Source organism: Lutra lutra, chromosome 8 (genome assembly GCF_902655055.1).
Source record: "Lutra lutra chromosome 8, mLutLut1.2, whole genome shotgun sequence".
NCBI lineage: Eukaryota > Metazoa > Chordata > Mammalia > Carnivora > Mustelidae > Lutra > Lutra lutra.
Window position 1 is genome coordinate 135,687,789 of NC_062285.1, and position 17,811 is coordinate 135,705,599.

General features: G+C 56.8%; 1 protein-coding gene and 1 long non-coding RNA gene across 4 annotated transcripts in view; both read left to right on the forward strand.

The window, feature by feature from the left end:
* TAB1 (TGF-beta activated kinase 1 (MAP3K7) binding protein 1) overlaps positions 1-5,471 on the forward strand; it is a 32,947-nt gene extending 27,476 nt beyond the window's left edge. Inside the window, exons 9-11 of one of the 2 annotated variants that reach the window (XM_047740219.1) lie at positions 650-872; positions 2,141-2,303; positions 3,795-5,471. In XM_047740219.1, coding sequence (XP_047596175.1) covers positions 650-872; positions 2,141-2,303; positions 3,795-4,002 — 594 coding nt within the window. In that variant the 3' untranslated portion in view covers positions 4,003-5,471. The remainder of the gene's footprint in view (positions 1-649; positions 873-2,140; positions 2,304-3,794) is intronic. The other variant, XM_047740220.1, reaches the window with a different exon arrangement.
* A 1,617-nt stretch (positions 5,472-7,088) lies between these two features.
* LOC125106342 (uncharacterized) lies at positions 7,089-13,188 on the forward strand. 2 transcript variants are annotated; one of them, XR_007129305.1, is made up of 4 exons: positions 7,089-9,928; positions 10,569-10,727; positions 10,966-11,121; positions 12,994-13,188. It is a non-coding gene; the product is annotated as an uncharacterized LOC125106342 (long non-coding RNA). The 2 variants fall into 2 exon arrangements; XR_007129304.1 differs by having other exon boundaries at positions 10,569-11,121.
* The last annotated feature ends 4,623 nt before the right edge of the window (positions 13,189-17,811 follow it).

The window sequence follows — 17,811 nt, forward strand, 5'->3', positions numbered from 1 at the left end:
CTCAAGTCATCTCCTGTGACCTGTCTCAGCCCTCCATGAGACTCTGGCCAGCCATCATGTAGAGGAGTTTGTGTTTGTGCTAGTTGTCAGTATGTTTTGTGTTTTTTTGTTGTTGTTGTTTTGTTTTTTTTTTTTTTTTGGTCTTTGTCAAAGAATTATCCAGTGGCTTTTGCTGGGTTCTAGAATAAACTGGATAGTGGACTTCTCTGAGGCATGTCTTCATTCTGTATTCCCTGTTTATAACAAAAATGGCGTGACGTAGCCTATAGTAAGTTTGTTCCAGGAAAGGAAACTTAGTAAATAACAGCAATTCGTACCAGGCTTTTTCGTGGTCTCGAGTGCCCTGCCATCCATTGTGCAATTTAATCCTCTTAATAACCCAGCGAGGTGGATATTATCCCCCATTTTATTGGTGTGGAAGCCAACAGTTGGAGAGATCACAAGGTCACACCTTTTCTAATGAGAAAGTTCCAGAAGAATTAGCCAGAATACCTTGAAAAGCTCAGATTACAGGCTGGACTGCTGGAGGCTTCCTTCACCTGCTCGGCTGATACCCCCTAAATGTCCTGATTAGACTCCGGAGTTGCGGGCGGCAGTCCTGGGCGCCCCCTCCCTTCTCCTCACCAGCTTTTGCTCCCTCTCCCCCTAGGAGATCGCCGCCATGATCGACACAGAGTTCGCCAAGCAGACTTCCCTGGATGCCGTGGCCCAGGCCGTGGTAGACCGGGTGAAGCGCATCCATGGGGACACCTTTGCCAGTGGCGGCGAGCGGGCCAAGTTCTGCCCGAGGCACGAGGACATGACCCTGCTGGTGAGGAATTTTGGCTACCCTCTGGGTGAGATGAGCCAGCCCACGCCATCCCCGGCCCCAGGTATGCACGCAGTGTGACTGGGGGGGCCTCCTGAGGAGGTCGGCCAGGGCTCGGGGTGACGTTGGAGGGGTGGGCCTTGCTGCCTGGGGTGGACGTGGATCCAGAGGCCTGGCTTGGAACCGTTCTGATCTGGTGTCTGACCATAAAGCTCTCCGAGCTGAGTTGTTGTTGTTTTTCCCTGTTGCCTGTGAAATGATAATCCTAGCACGTGCGGCCGACCTCCTGAACGTCTGAGTACGTGACAGGCACTTTGCCAACCCCTAAGGCCACATAATAGGGATGGTGGCTACCACTGCTTGGGTGCCTACTGGGTGCCTACTGGGTGCCTGGCCCTTTATGCCCAGAGTTCCTTCAGGCCTCCTTAAAACTCTAGGTGCAGGGGCGCCTGGGTGGCTCAGTGGGTTGAACCTTGGCCTTCGGCTCAGGTCATGATCTCAGGGTCCTAGGATCGAGTCCCACATCAGGCTCTCTGCTCAGTGGAGAGCCTGCTTGCCCCCCTCTCTCTCTCTCTGCCTGCCTCTCGGCCTACGTGTGATCTCTGTCTGTCAAATAAATAAACAAAACTCTAGGCGCAGGGGGCACCCCCTTTTACCGAGGAGCTGAGGCTCTGGAAGGAAGAGAGGGAAGCAAGGACAGAGGGGCCCCCGAAACCTCGCTCTGTCCCTGGGCCCTGTTGCGGGTGAGGCTGAGATGCTTTATTTTCTCCCTTTGGAATTCCGTGGTCAGGTTGCTGGGGAAGAGAGGTGCCAGGCTTTTTCTGTTTCTCTCCCCGGTCTGCTCAGTGTCGAAACTACCCATTCCTAGGGGCTGCCTTTCTTTGTCATTTCTCAGACAAGCAGGGCTTAGCACGAGAGCAGCACAGATAGACTTGTTCCCCCGCGGACACCAGGGTTACTGGCGTTTCTGTAACTTGTTGTTATTGCAACCGTGTTTTTTTTGGGCCAACCTCCACTTCACCCTGGGCCGAGAGTGCCGTGGGGAGCCCGGCAGTCACCCTGTCCTCGAGGCAGCTCAGCGCATGTCCTCCTGCTTTAAACACCGGTGCCTGCTGTCGAGAGGGGCCCCCGCCCGCCCGGAAGAGTCTGCCATTAAACAGATGCCCCTTCACTGTCCCACGGGGCAGCCTCTGGAGCCAGGCCTGGCCGCTGCCCACCTTCCCGGCCCCTCAGTCGCTGCCCCCATGATGCCCCGCGGCGGCACTGTTCCCACCGCCCCAGCGATCCCCCCTCAGCCACTCCCTGCAGCCCACCGCTCTCTCCCCCCACAAGCTGCAGGAGGACGCGTGTACCCTGTCTCCGTGCCGTACTCCAGCGCCCATAGCACCAGCAAGACCAGCGTGACCCTCTCCCTTGTCATGCCCTCCCAGGGCCAGCTGGTCAACGGGGCCCACAGCGCTTCCACGCTGGACGAAGCCACGCCTACCCTCACCAAGTAAGCCCTCCCCCGCCCCCAGCCATCCCCAGTCCTGCCTCCGTGCCCCTCGGTGCCTAGATGGGAGTGGCCACGGGGCCCAGTCCTGGGCTCGGGTGATGTGGGGTGATCCCCACTCCATCCCTGGGTGTCCTTCCCAGACCCGGAGGCAGGAGGAGGCTGCTCTGCAGGTTCCAGCAGCTCACTGAACCCAGACCTGGGCGGGGTGGGGGTTCAGGGGCCAAGTGGGCAAGGTGGGCCAGGAAGAGACAGGCCGCCATTGGCCTACTGTTTGTGCTTTCCCGTGGGTCCCACAGATTCGTTTTCCTTTAATGGGAAGGTTCTCGTGTTCTTTTCTCTTTTCCCCATCTTCTCCCCATCTCTGAGCCTCCGCAATGGCATCCATGCTTGGGGGACATTATTTGGCCTGTGCTGGCTTGTCAGAGCCCAGGCTCTGACTAGAGTGTCCCATTTTAGCTTTAAAGTGAGTCGTCTAGTTTAAAGTTGGGGGGGGGGCGGTGCATGGAGGCAGCAGGAGGCCCAGAACTTAGGGGTGAGCAGGCTGGCCCCCCTCATCGCTGCAGACCTGCCTCACAGGTCCATGTCTCTCCAGCCCCTTCACTTTTGTGGAATGTCCACCCCCCCCCAGCCCCACCACACCAGGGGACCGGGATCTGGTTTCCACATTCCAGCCCTGCACAGAACAATAGGGATGCCACACCCAGCCCACGCAGAGGATGTGGCCAATTGGAAGGGCCACCCAGGAGGGAGTGGTGCTGTGGGCCTCTGCCCCCCAGGGGCCTTCCCCTCTCCCTGCCCCCACTGCCGCCCGCCATTGTTGCTGCTGCTGCTGCTGCTGTGGGCCAGAGGGACCTGCCGGGCTGCCAAGCAGGGGGCATCCCAAGTACGCAGGGCTGCCTGGAGGAAAGAAACCCCAGCTGGGGCCTCAGAGGCAGAGCAGGACAGCAGGGGTCCCTGACCAGGCAGGACAGCTGGCCGTCCTGCCGCACCTCTGCTTCTGGGGCTCCTGAACAGCCCCTTTCCTTTGGCCTGTCTCTGAGTGGGAGGTGGGCTCTGCTGTGGGTGGGCCAGGCCTGGGGGCTGGGCAGGCTGGCAGGTAGTGCCCATCTGTGAGGTGTTTCATGACAGAGCAGGTACCCAGGGAGCTCTGGCAACAGGGGGCCTGTCCCCACCAAGCCAGTGAGGAGAATGAGAAGGGGGGAATGAGGAAGGCTTTTGGGGAGCAGCTGGAGTGGACCGCCTCTGGCTTGCCACTGCCCTGAGGGAGATGGTCTGTGTCCCATTCTGTCGCATGGGATGCATGGCGATCGAGCCCTGGAACCGCGTGATCTATCCTGTTAAATTCTAGTTCTCTTGACTATCCACATAGAGCTCGAGCTTGGGAAACACACTTGATTTTTCACCTGCCATTAAGAACATTGCCCGGGCTGGCTCTGGCCTGGGCAGGAGGGCCTCTCTGTCGCTGACCGATTGTCCCCTGCGTCCCCACAGCCAGAGCCCAACCCTGACGCTGCAGTCCACCACCACGCACACGCAGAGCAGCAGCTCCAGCTCCGACGGGGGCCTCTTCCGCTCCCGGCCCGTTCACTCTCTCCCGCCTGGCGAGGACGGCCGCGTCGAGCCTTACGTGGACTTTGCTGAGTTTTACCGCCTCTGGAGCGTGGACCATGGCGAGCAGAGCGTGATGACAGCCCCGTAGCCCCAGCTAGGGGACATGGCCTGAGCAGGACCTTGCCCGGGGACGAGGGGGCCCAGCTTTGGGGCCGAATGGGCCTTTTCCTGGCATCTGCCTGTTCCGAGGTGGGGCAGGGTGCCGGGGAGCACCCAATCCTCAGCCTGCACCACACTCGCACCCCACCCGCACCCAGCCATACTGGGTGCAGCAGAGAACGTTCTCCGAGAGCAGCCCTGCACACCAGACCTTGGCCCAGCAAAGGGGGCTGAAGGCCCCGCCCTCGAGCAGACTCATCTAGGACCACTGCTGTTTCTCCAGTGGGGCTCAGGGCAGAAGCCACACGGGCTGCGAGCCTGATGCGTGGGGCAGACCGCGAGGAGTTCCGTGGCCCAGCATGCCAGGAGTCTGGCAGCTGCCACTTTCTCTGCCCTCGCAGCCCTGGGTGGGGTTCCTCCCTCCCTTCAACTTCCAGACTCGAGCCCTGGGTGGCTTCTGCGCCTTCAAAGCCTGCACCTATCCCTCGGCCTCCCCAGGTTTTTCCAGTGGTCAGTGTTCATGAAGGCCAAGGGAAGCTTCAGGAGCCTGGGCCGGCTACACTTCTGAGCAGATGAAGTGGAAAGGAGCGGGAGGTCCAAGAGGAGCCCTGGTCCTAGAGCCCACCGAAGGGGATGGGCTGGGCATGGCTGGGCCTCCACAGACCTGGGGGTACAGGAAAGGTGAGGACATGCTGGGACTGAGTGGGGATAGTGGCCGCTCACTGACAGTCTTTACTGGCTTTAAGGGAAAAACAGGTCAGGAGTCAAGCTGGTGGGGGCGCGTTGCAAAGACCCGTGGGAAAGAGGTTCTTGGATACCAGGTGGCCTGCCTGGGTGACCGGGAATCTCAGAGGCACGCCCCACTTTCGCAGACACTTAGGGACGGGATCAGGGCAGCCCAGGCCCCGAGAGCACACATTCTCTGCCTTCAGTGGGCATAGGCTGGCAGGGCTGTCCCCAGTGGCAGAGGAGGAGGAGGCCCGGGAGACTCCCGGCTTGCTGGCTCCCACAGTCAGCAGTGGAGCAGAAGTCAGACCTCTTCATCAGTCTCGGAGGCGGCCCTGGGTCCCTCCGCCCCTCTCCAGCTCCTGCCCCGCAACACCCCAGACACAACTTTTACCAGGGACTGGTAGGTGCGTGCCGCCTCCGGGGTGCCTGGACTTGGGACAGTCATAGGCAGGCTCCAAGGCGCCGCTCCCTGCGGCTGAGTGGGCAGGTGCGGGGCGGGCGGGGGACAGTCTGCGGGGAGAGCAAGAGCCTCTCGCCAGAGGGCCACCACGGCCCGCCACTACGAGGCCATCTCTGTTCCGCAGGTGAGCAGATTTAAAGTCTGTCTCGAGGGCTTGCAAACAAAGAGAATTCTTTTCCAAGAATGTCTCTGTGATGCTGTTTGGTGTCTAGAAATAGAATCCCTTTTTTACGGCAATAAAGAAAGAGTAAGAGGTGGTCTTACATGCCGGGTGCGGAGTGCTGCTACTCAGGTCTCGTGTACCTCGCCGCAGCCTGGGGGGCTGGGGGCCTCCTCCTGTCGTTCTGCTCAGCGGCATTGCAGGGACGCAAACCCTAGCCTTCTAATAGGACCTGCGCCACCTGCCTCCCAGCCCAGGCGGGACAGTACTGGGTATCCGGCGTCCCTCCCTGTCCCCACACAGCTGGAGAGGGGGACAGTTTTCTCATGCTACAGGCCAGGTGCTCCAGGCTCCAGGCCAGTTCTTGGTCCGTGAGGACCAGTGTGGCGGACAGAGTTCTGGGTCACCAGGACGGCCCCCTCCCCCTGTCACCAGATAGTGGACATTCAGGGAGTACCTTTGCTTTATTTTGGTTTTGTTTGGGTGGAGGGCTTTCCATAAATCCTGATCTACAAGTACCAGCCTCTCCCTGCTCTGTGGAACTTGACTCGCCCGTCTGACAAGGGCGTGACTGCTTAGAGGCAAAAGCAAAGCTCAGTGTTCCAGTGCCGGCATCTGAGGCTCCTGGGTTCCCCTGCCCCTCTCTTGGGAAGGGCTCCACTGGCAGGATGGGCCTTTCAGGGTCCGTCCCCACTCTGGCTTCCCCAGCTGACCCTCGTGAAGCGCTCAGGAGCACTGCTGGCCTGAGACCCGGAGTCCTGGTGTCAGCCCGGCACCCTGAGAGGGAGGCGGTGGGTCCCCCGTCTCTCGAGTGACTGAGGCGCAGACAGGTGGGCCTGCTCCCTGTCACAAGTGGCCCTGTCCAACCTCTAGGCTCCCCAGGCCTGCCCTAGCACCTGCTTTGGCCCCCCAGGCCCTGCCTAGCTGGCTTTGTGTCCCCGTGCCCCGTCCTCCGTGTCCTGCAGCTCTGCCTGGGCCGGCCTCTGGGGGCCGAGAGGGGCACTGGTGTAGCTTCCTGGTTCCCTCTGGTGGATTAAGCTGTGAGGCAGAGAGGGCTAGTTGGGGGGTCTGTCATAGGATCTCAGAAATGGCAGGAGTCGGGCCCAGAAGGGAACAGGGCAGCGGGGGCCAAGCTGGGAACCACAGGCCCGAGCTCACGCACACGCTGGGCTGAGCCAGCCTCTGGCCACCTCCTACCGCCTCACTGGGGAGAGCAGTCTCCCCGGGGCTGGATCACAGAGGACCAGAGAAGCCCTATGTCCACTTGTCCCTTGAAGACATCGGTCATCTCACGGGATGGGATGCGGTCCCCGCCTTGACTGAGGACCTGGCCTGGGTCAGACCAGATGAGGCGGGAGTTCATGAGCTGCCGTCATCCCGGGGCCTGAGGCAGCGGGGTGGGGGACCAGGACCTGCGGCAGCACCAGGAGCCCCATGGACACTCCCCACGGGGGTTTGTTCTCTGGAGTCTCCAGCCTTTGTCGGGTCCTCTCATTCTCACAAACTGACCCTGCTGCTGAGCTGCAGGAGGCACCTGGCAGGGTGTCCCCACTACTGGTGGCATTGGCAGTGAGACCTGTCAGGGGCCACTCAGGCCGCTGGAACGTCGTTGGGAAAGTGGGCTCTTTACACGGTCGGCTCTTTATTGTGCTTCAGGCCTCTGTGCAAATGCTACATCCCAAGGGAGGCCTGCCCTGGTCCCACCCCAGCCCCATCCCAACCCCATCTCCCTGTGGAATCTGCTTCTAGAAACGGCCTGACATTTCTTGCTTGTTTATCTGTGTTGTCTCACTAAGATGTCCCCTCTGTGAGAGGGGGACTCTGTCTACTTTATTCCACTGGGTCCCGGCCCCAAGGTCTGCCAGCCACACAGTAGCTCTCACATCCGTGTTAAATGAATATGACAAGCTGTGTGACCTTGGACGAGTTACTTGACCATGCTGAGCCTCTGTTCCTTCATCTATAAAATGAGGAAACCAGCTTTTAAAAAAAAAAATTTATTTTATTTTATTTTTTCAGTGTTCCAAAATTCATCGTTAACGACCAACTTCTTAATAAGATTCCCCGCGGGCCTGAGTCGCCATAGCTAGGAGATGGTAAGGACTGCACTGCCCCACAGATGTGGAAATGGACAAGAGCATGCGCACAGATTTCCGCCGCTCTCCCCGCACACCCCACACACACTCAAAAGTCCCGTATAATGAAGGCTCCCCCCGGGACCTCCCATGAAACAGGTGTACTGGCAGCTTCCCCTAGGAACCCAGACATTGGCAAGTGGGTGTATGCTGCTTGCCTCGTCTCAGCCAAAGCCCGGAGGGAGGCGATCTGCTGGGCTCCTCGACGTTTCTTCCAACAAGGGCATCTTTCATGATTTTTCCTTCTGGGCCCCCTATTTTGAAACCAAACAAGGACGCAGATCACTGCCAATCCAGACAGGCTCGGCATGAGCACGCGCTTTGTTCCCACACAGAGGTGATGTCAGCCCCGAGCAAAGACAGGCACTTGACATTTCCACGAGCCTGGGCAGCCTCCCCCAGGACATACACAGTGTCTGGCAGCCGGCTTTGAGGAATTATGGACACTAGTTTGCAGATGCCGGCCCTGCCTTCGAGACCCCCAGAGAGGTCAGAGGACCCCACGCTGTGCGGATCGGTTGTTTGGTCCAGCACCTGCTTTTGCTCTCCCAGGTCATGCAGTGGGCTGGTGCAGGGACGCGGTGAGGCCTGGACCTCCACCGCTTTCTCAAGGCCAGAGCCGCAGACGGTCTCCACACCTTCCATAATCAAGTTCCTATGCTTGTAACCTCAGCAAAGCCATCCCATGGGCCAGACGGGACTGAGCTTGAACCTTCCACAGCTCCAGTCTCCTGCTTCCTGGCCCCTACTGTGTTGGAGTCACTCGCGTGCTTGCTCCTTCCTCTCCCCCCGCCCTGAGAACCCCCGCCCCGAACCCCCTCCATCCTAGACTCTCCTCTAGGCATCTCGGTAGCCATCTGGGCAGCATCTAAGGAGTGTCAGAGGAACACGGATGGATAGACGAATTGTCTAAAGAAGAGCTTCTGGAACTTTCTACAGGAGATACCATTACCTCAGAGAAAACTACTCCTACCCCAGCACCCCCAGAGTTTTAGGAGTTCTAAGAAATTAGATGTCTCCATTTATTTTGAATTTCGAGTTGAATTCTGTAGTCAAATTCATAATATCAAATGGGTCTTTTTTTAGTACAAAAACTTTTTTTTCTTTTTTCAGATATAACATTTAAAATTAAATTATCGAGTCATTTGATACTTTAAGAAGTGAACCACGTCGGTCCCATGGCTCCCTAGAGCCAATTGCCGAGGGCCAGGTTGGGAACTTTCCAGACCTTTGTTCTGCAGGGGGGCCCTCCTGGGCTGCTCCCCACCCAGAGCCTCCGGTCAGAATTTGTCTGTAGGTCTACTGAGTCCTGTCATGAGCCCCCCTCCCACCGGACACATGTGGAAATAAAATACAGGCAGAAAGTTTGGGCAGAGTTCTGGGGAGACAGATGTCGGCTCAGGCTCAAAGAACTTTCCAACAGTGTCCGGTATGGACGTTGTCTCGCCGGCTGCCTGTGAGAGGTGAGGAGCTGCCCGTCAGGACGGGTGTGTGAGGAGAGGCTGTCCCTGCCTGGCACCAGAGGGTCTGGGGGAGGACAGAGCCGCAGGCCCCCGCCTGGCTGCCCATTAGGGCCAGGGGGCGATGAAGACCAGAGCTAATACAAGGACAGATTCTTCAGCTTCATCCTCGCCTCCCAAATCCGAAGGGAAGCCCAGGAGTCTGGACTCTGACAGGAGTGCAGGCTCTTCCCCAGAGGCAGGGCTGGCCGCCTTCTGCCATCCTGCCCCTCCCTGTGGCCTTTCGTGATCCGGTGCTTCTGGAAGTCCAGCCTCTGCATGCCGGGTGACCTTGGATGAGGACCAGAAACTTTCCTATCCTAGGCTCTTCCCCCAAAACAGCTCAGTTTTTTGTAAAAACAAAACCACGACGACTACCGTTTAATGAGTTCTCACTACGTGCCAGGCACATACTGGACACGCAATGTCACCTGTCACAGTTAACAACTTAGCAAGGAGCAGATCCACGCCCAAGAGAGAAGGAAACCCAGACCTGGGACAAGCAAGCTGCCCGGGATAACACAGAGGGGAGATTTGAACTCAGGACTTTTCTCTCGGCACCACGATGCTTCCTCCTGACTTTCAAACCCCTTCCCGGGGTTGGACGGGGATGTCCCCATGCCGGTTTAACCGGATGGTACGTGCCGACGCCCCCCAGGGCAGGAGGGAAGCTCTCATGCCGAGGACCCTCTGAGATCTGAGATCGTGGGGTTGTGTTACCTGTTCTGACTCATCCCTTGGGTCTGGGGACAAGGGAGGTACCAAGCCTCCCCCAAGCCTTGCCCCTCCGCGGCAGACCCAGCAGGAATCAGCCACAGCCTGTCCTGAGGAGCTCACACCCCGGGGGTATCCCTGACGAAGACTTGGGGGCTCCTGGCAGGTTGCCTGGAAGAAGTGAGCCTGCATCTTGAAGGAAGGACAGGAGTCACCGGGTAAGGACAGAGGAGAAGCAGCCTCTGATGACAATGAGAAAGGCCAGGAGAGAGCACGGCCTGGGGGGTGGAGGGCCTATGCCTGGCAGGGCCATGGGGTTCTGGCCGTCCTTTCTCCAGAGGCCGAGGGGAGACAGGGCACTTTAGTGAGGGAATGTCAGGCTGTTGACAGGGCAGGTGGGAGGGGCCTGGGAGGGGAGTCAGGTGGTGGAGATGGCCGAGGTGGGTTTCCAGACCCTTCGGAGAGGACCAACCCCTCGAGCTGACCCCCAGCAGGACCTGGGAGGTGATGCACACAGCAGAAGCTTCTATGACTTTGAGGAAGGAACATGAAGATGACGGGCATTTCAGGCACCGGGAAGGAGCATGTGTCAGACTGTGCATTGGTTCCACCATGAGGTCCTCTGGCCCTGGCCCGCCAGCTCCCACCCTGCACCCTCCTGGGCCAGATCAGGTCTCCCCACCCTCCTGGGACTGGGCCAGACCCCTTCGTGCATCTCTGTGCCAATGCTTTCCCTGCTGCCCGGGAGGCTGTTTCCCCAGGGTGAGAACTATTCATTCTTCAGGACCTGACTAGGATCAGCTCCCTCTCCAGGCATGCCTTCCCTGGCTCACCCTCTCCCCGGCACCCCTGCCCTAGGGCCATTGGGAAACTGGGGCTGAGGTACGGACCCACAGACTCTGGTCTCAGGATCCCAGCCATCTGCGCGGGGCCGTTTGTGGCCCTGAAGGGAGCTGGACCCAGCTGTCCCAAGGGAAGAAGCAGGACCCCACTCAGAGCAGCCAGGAGCTCAAGCAGGTGGGTGACCCCGGGCTGGGGCAAAGACACATTGTGACATCGGTGGGTCTCTTCTCCTCCCCAAAAGTACTAGACATCGTACTTTACAACTGCAGTGGTATCAAGATGAATGGATTATTATATAGCAAAACATTTCCTTAGAACCAAAAGTTAATTTTGGGGGTGCCTGGGTGGCTCAGTCCCCGCCTCACCCCAGTCTCTATCTCCTTCCCTGTGTGTCCTTCCCTTTCTTCTCCAGCAACAAAGTGGACTGGGCAGCGGCCGTGTGTACCATGCGGGGGCTGTGACAGGGAGACAGAGAGAAGGCGACCAGAAGTGTCACAGCTGACACTCCTGACTCAGAGGGGCTCACAGTCTCTGGGCTACAGCCAGCCAGCCCTGAGCTCCGGCCAGAGTGAGTCCTGAGACCCGGGCTGAGGAGGGGACCCTCCTGGAACGGGCTTCCCAGAAGGTTCCCCACAGTGGGGGGGCTGGAATCTTGCTAAAGGACTCGGGCTTCTTGGGACTGGCAGGCTGGTCTTGGCCTGACAGCCTGGCTAAGGATGGCAGATTGAACACACACACCAAATGTCCCCCCTCGCCAAATCGCAGGAAGGCTACAGAGAGGGCATCCTTTTCCTTTCATTCTGAGGTAGAAACACAAGGGTGGGGCAATCTGGATGGAGACCGAACCGTGCAGCCCTGAAGCTGGGGAGTTAAGTGAGGGTAGAGGCAGCTGAGTCAGGGGCTCAGAAGAGCCGAGTCCCAAGCCAGCTGGGACAGGGGTATGCTGAGCCCCCGCGTGAGGAACGCCACACAGCCAGTAAGGGGCTTGGCCCAGCGGGCAGCACCAGGTGGGGATATTGGGTGGGGGCAAAATATGGAGCAGTCAGACTCCTGAACCCCTTTTCAGGACGTGGGAGCTCGGTGGCCACCTGCCCACCCCAGCCCCAGCAGAAAACTGGAGTTAGGTTTACTGATGGAAAAGCTGCTGTCCCTGGCCTGGGGATGGGTCATCGAGCTGAAAACAGGGAGCCAAGTACCGGGAAATTCCGAGTGCTGGGGACCCTGTCCGCTATCCCCTGTCCCCTTGCCATACTCCCAGCAACAGCCAGGCCTTTGCCCCCCAGGCAGCACGCTGAAGTTCCTCTCCAGAGAGTCGGGTCCTCCCAAGGATAAAGTCCTAAAAATACTGACATACTGGGGCACCTGGGTGGCTCAGTCGATTGAGTATCTGACTTGATTTCAGCTGGGATCGTGATCTCAGGGTCCTGGGATCGAGCCCCACGTAGGGCCCCGTTTACAGCAGGGAGTCTGCTTGTCCCTCGCCCTCTGCTCCTCCCCACCCCTGCCCCTCTCAAATAAAAAAAAAATACTGACGTAGAGTTCTCCAAAAAGTGCGCCCCCCTGCCCAAGCTCCCTTCAGTGGTGCTCAGGTGTCTATCCTAGCACACCCTGAGGACCCAGGTCCAGATGCGTGTCCAGAGCTCTGAGACATAAGTAAGAAGAATGTTAAAACGACGAAAAGCAGCAGCCACGTGACCCAGCAATTCCAGCCCCAGGAAACGAAAACCTAACAACCACACAGAAAGCATACACACACGCGCATTACTCAGAAGGCAGAGACGACCCCACTGTCCATCCGCGGGGTTGGCATGTAGTGGGGTACCCACACGACAGGGTCATCTCCAACCATAAAACCAACAAGGCTCTGACACCTGCCTCAACCAGGATGAGCGTTGGGGACATTGTGCTGAGAGAAGGCAGACATCAAAGGTCACATATTGTATTATTGTATTATTCCTTTGAAATGAAATGTCTGGAATAGGCAAATCTGTAGAGACAGGAAGCAGATTGGTGGTTGCCAGGGGGAGGCGGGATGTCGAGTGATTGCTTAATGGGTGCATTTTTCTAGGGCGATGAGAAACTCAGAATCTAGAAGGAGGTGATGGGTGCACAGCACTGTACATTTGGAAATGGATTTTTGTGTGTTATGTGAACTTCACCTCAACTAAAAATCCTCTAGGCTTGGAAAACACCTAGATGAACTGCTAGGTTTAGCATCCCAACACAAAGACAATGAGAGCCTGAAATGCTGGGTTAGATTCTCCAGCAGTCCCATTTTAAAAAGGAAAAAGGAACAAGTGAAATTAATTTTAATGTATTGTTTCTTGAACCCGGTATAGACAAAACGGTATCATTTTGACATGTAATCAACATAAATACTACTAACAAGATATCTCCTTCATATGAAGTCTTTGACATACAGGTGTATTTCCCCACACAGGACATCAGAACGCAGCCAGCCCCATTCCGGGGCTCCTGGCTCATGCTCCCCTCGCTGGAAGGGACAGCTCTAGGGTGTCTCACACTGGAGTCTCAGGACAGAAGCTGCAGAGTATGAGGGTTTAAAATTCTGTGGGTGTTGGGGCACCTGGGTGGCTCGGTCGGTGAAGCGTCTGCTTTGGGCTCAAGTCATGATCCTGGGGTCCTGGGACCAAGTCCCGCATCGGGCTCCCTGCTCAATGGAGAATCTGCTTCTCCCTCTTCCTCTGCTGCTCTCCCTGCTTGTGTTCTCTTTCTCACTCTGTCAAATAAATAAATAAAATCTTTAAAATATAAAGTAAAAATCCATGGGCGTTGAATCTATGAATTTAAAAATAAAGAGGCTATAAGCCTACTTGGGGTCGTCTGAACAATCGCATTAGAAAGAAGTCCTCAATCAAACATAGAATTACAGTGTGATTCAGCAATTGCATATCTGCGTATACATGCGAAGTAAGAACAGGAACTCGAAGAGAAACTCATACACTAATGCTCACAGCAGCATCATTCACCATCATTCACGATGGCGAAAAGATATGAGCAACCACTCACTGATGCCCCCGAGGAACGAATGAATAGAAAAGCCAGATGTGGTGTATACATACAATAGGGTATTATTCAGCCTTAAAAAGGAAGGAAACATTCAGGGGCACCGGGCTGGCTCCGTGGGTGGAGCATGTGACTCTTGATCTCCGAAGCTGTGGATTTGAGCACCATGTTAGGAGTAGAGTTTACTAAAACGTAATAAAAATTAAAGGCAGGAAACTCTGACGTTGCCCCAACACGCAAACCTGGAGGGCACTAGAGTAAGTGCAATAAGCCCGTGGCAAAAGGACAAATAGTGTGTGGTTCCCTCCTAGGCAGAACGTGGAGGACTCAAGTTCACGGAGACCGGAAGTAGAATGGTGGTCGCCCCCAGCGTTGGGGGCGGGGCCTGGGGAGGGACAGTTTCAGCCTGGGAAGAGGCACAAGGTCTGGAGGTGGCTAGTAGTGCCCGTTGCACAGTGCCGTCCGGTACTCGATGCCTCTCAGATATACCCACAGAAATGGTTAAAATGGTAAATTTTATCTTGTGTATATTCTACCCCAGTGAAGACAAATACATCCCACCACCGGGATTTGGGTTCCTGTTGCCCAGGGTGGTTGAGACTATGGTCACTGGTGGGGGGACCGCGCAGGCGGTGACCCAGCTGCGGCCCCGCAGGATGGGGGACAGGGAGGTGACCAGAGGAGGCTCAGGGAGGAGGGAGGACCGCCGCCCTCCCTCCCACTTAAGAACCAGACCCGTCTGTGCTGAGAGCCAGCAAGATCCTTCCCTGTTGTGAGTTTGAACTTGTGTTGCTTCCGCTGCTGGTCACATTCGGTTCTGTAACTCTCCTTCAGTTTTCATGTTGGAGGCTAGCATGAGCAGGGGAGGCTTACTCCTGGCTCTGAGTCTGTGCATAATTAAGAAACACTGTAATAGGGGCTCCTGGGTGGCTCAGTGGGTTAAGCCTCTGCCTTCGGCTCAGGTCATGGTCTCGGGGTCCTGGGATCGAGCCCTGCATCGGGCTCCCTGCTCAGCGGGGAGCCTGCTTTCCCCTCTCTCTGCCTGCCTCTCTGCCTACTTGTGATCTCTGTCAAATAAATAAAATCTTTAAAAAACAAAACAAAACTAATAAAGTGACTGAAGACAACCCCAGGATCCATGAGAAATATACTTTCCTTAAAAAAGCTCTCATGTTGGGGCGCCTGGGTGGCTCAGTGGGTTAAAGCCTCTGCCTTCGGCTCGGGTCATGATCCCAGGGTCCTGGGATCGAGCCCCGCATCGGGATCTCTGCTTATCAGGGAGCCTGCTTCCCTCTCTCTCTCTGCCTGCCTCTCTGCCTACTTCTGATCTTTGCTTCTGAAATAAACACATAAAATCTTTAAAAAAAAAAAAAAAGCTCTCATGCATTGCCTAGTTTTGAGCAATGCTATGACTTGGTTTCTAGGTTTGTGTCCCCCCGCTTTTTAAAAAGATTTTATTTATTTGACAGAGCAAGAGAGGGAACATAAGCAGGGGGACTGGGAGAGGGAGAAGCACGCTTCCTGCTGAGCAGGGAACCCACTGTGGGGCTCGATCCCAGGACCCTGGGATCAGGAACCAAGACGAAGGCAGAAACTTAACAACTAATGACGGAGCCACCCAGGGGCCCCTAGGGTGTTTTTGTTTTTTAATATTTTATTTATTCATTTGACAGTGAGAGAGAGAGATCACAAGTAGGCAGAGCAGCCGAGAGAGAGACAGGAAGCAGGTTCCTCACTGAGCAGAGAGCCCGATTCGGGGCTCGATTCCAGGACCCCGAGAGATCACAACCTGAGCAGAAAGTAGAGGCTTAACCCAGAGCCACCCAGGCGCCCCGCCCCTAGGTTTCTGTCCCTTGAGACACAGTCATCTCTGCATCCCCAAGGGGCCAGCATCCATGGCCAATTTCAGAACCATTTCCTGAGTGAAGAAGTAAGTGCATGCAAGCATAGAAGGAGGAAGAATTTGTGAGCAGGAGAATCAAGGAAGGCTTCCAGGAGGAGGGGAAAGAGGGAATGCAGGTTGAGGAGTGGAAGATGGGGCAGGGTGGAAATAGCTTGGGGCTAAGCACCAGCCCTGGCCCAGAGGATATTGAGGGTGATGAGTCAAGGCCCTGCCCAGCTGCAGTGTCACACCTGGGACCCAGCTGAGTCCTGCTGTCCTGGTTGGTGGGCCAAGGGGACCGCCTTCCCCATCAAACACCCCAGCAGGGAGTTGCCCCTCCCTCCTCCTGCCCCACACCCAGGACAGTATCACCTCCTCTTCCAGCCCCACCCACCTGGCCCTGCCTCCATCACCTCGGAACTGAACCCCCACTGCCCTACTGTGGAGCCACTCATTCACTTGCAAATATGCAGTGGGAGGGAGCCTGATTTCTGCCAAGATGGAAACAAACTGCGGCTCTACCCGGGGAAAGACAGACTGCAAACAAGGAAATAGTAAGTATGTTGTATGACATCAAGCAGTAACAGTATGGAAAACAAAAGAAATCAGGGGAGGGGTCCTTCTGCCACCTTCTCGGGGCCCTCAGCTAAGTCCACAATCCAGGCCCCTCCGGAGATGGCCACCTGGCTTCAGGAGGGCCTGGCTTTGGAGTCTCAGGGTCTCCTCCTGCAGGATGGGCTCAATGTTACGGGAGAGAACACTGCTGGGATGAGTGGGGCCCAGAATCCCCTGGGGCAGCTGGAACAGGCTGGCCCAAGGAGGGAGAAGTCATCCCGGCTCCAGCACCCAAGACCCAGATCTATCTCACAGGTGTTTTTTAACACAAAGGTAAGAGGCCTGGCCTGTGCCCACCTCCCTGTGGGCCAGGAGTACAGGTAACAGATGGTCCCTCTGTGGCCTCAGGGTCTGCCATGGGACCCTCGTTGCCAGGGGCCTAGTGCCAGGAGGGCTGGAGATGGAGGGGACGACTGCTTTGAGCTGGGTGCTGGAGGAAATGCGGCAGGAAAGCAGGAGATGGGGGCACCCTGGTGGCTCAGTGGGTTAAGAGTCTGCCTTGGGCTCAGGTCATGTTCTTGGGGTCCTGGGATGGAGCCACGCGTCAGCCTCCCTGCTTAGCGGGGAGCCTGCTTCCCCCTCTCCTTCTCTCTCTGCCCCGCCTTGCTGCCCGTGCGTGCACTTGCGCACACACGCTCACTCACTTGCGCACACACGCTCACTCTCTCTTTCTCTCTCTCTCTGTCTCTCTCAAATAAATAAACAAAATCGAAAGGAAAAAAAGAAAGAAAGAAAGAAGAAAAGAAAGAAAGTAGGCGATCTGAAGGTTTGGGCTGTCTCCATATGTGCCAGCTCCGGGTCCTCCTGACCTCCCCGTGCCTCAGTTTCCACATACATGAAGTGGAGATGGTCCCTCCCAAGGTGGTAGGAGGAGCAGACCATGGTGGGGAGCCAGTCCTCCACGAGAAGGAGCTGTTTTTTCAGTTGGTGATAATCTTAGTGGCAGAGGCGGAGTGGCCCCTGGAAAAATGGGATGTGGTTAGCTGGGGCCATGTCATGTCCTCCCATAAGCTCCAGAGAAGCCGTTTCCTCTGAGCTGCCGTGAATATGATCAGGAAGCCACTCTGGGGGCGGGGGAACACTGGATGGGATTCCAGGCTCAGCTCCTTCTCCTTCCTGCTGTGTGGCGTGGCCAGGTCACTCCCCATCTCTGGGCCTCTGCTTCCTCTTTGGGGTCTGGTCATGATGATAGCTCAGGGCCCCAAGCACCCCCTAGGAGGCCAGCCCGAGGAACCCAGTTGCTTTGAACCCCCACCCCCTGGGGTGAGTGACATAATCCACTTAGGCAGCCTTGGCACCCATCCAGGCTCCTTCCTGTGCAGAGATGACCAACAAGATAAAGCGAGGCCAGCATGTGGGGACAAGGCTTCCGGGAGGCAGCGAGCAGTGAGCAGTGCGCGTGTCCAGGCCAACAGGAAGGAGGGGCGAGGGGTGGGGAGGGCAAAGCACACGCAGGTGGATGTGGACCCCCCCCCCGGGGACAGACCATCTGTGGATGGCAGCAGTGGCGGCCCCTGGGTGGTTTTTGGGGGATCTTAGTAACCACCCAGGCTCCATTAGCCCCAAGTAGGCCTGCTGGCTACAGAGGGTAGTTTAAGAAACATCCCTTCCTGGGGCACTGGTCTGGTCCAGTTGGTAGAGCACAGGACTCTTGATCTCGGGGTCATGTGTTCAAGCCCCATGTGATAGATACGTAGAGCTTACGTAAAAGAAAAAGAAAACATCCCTTCCTTA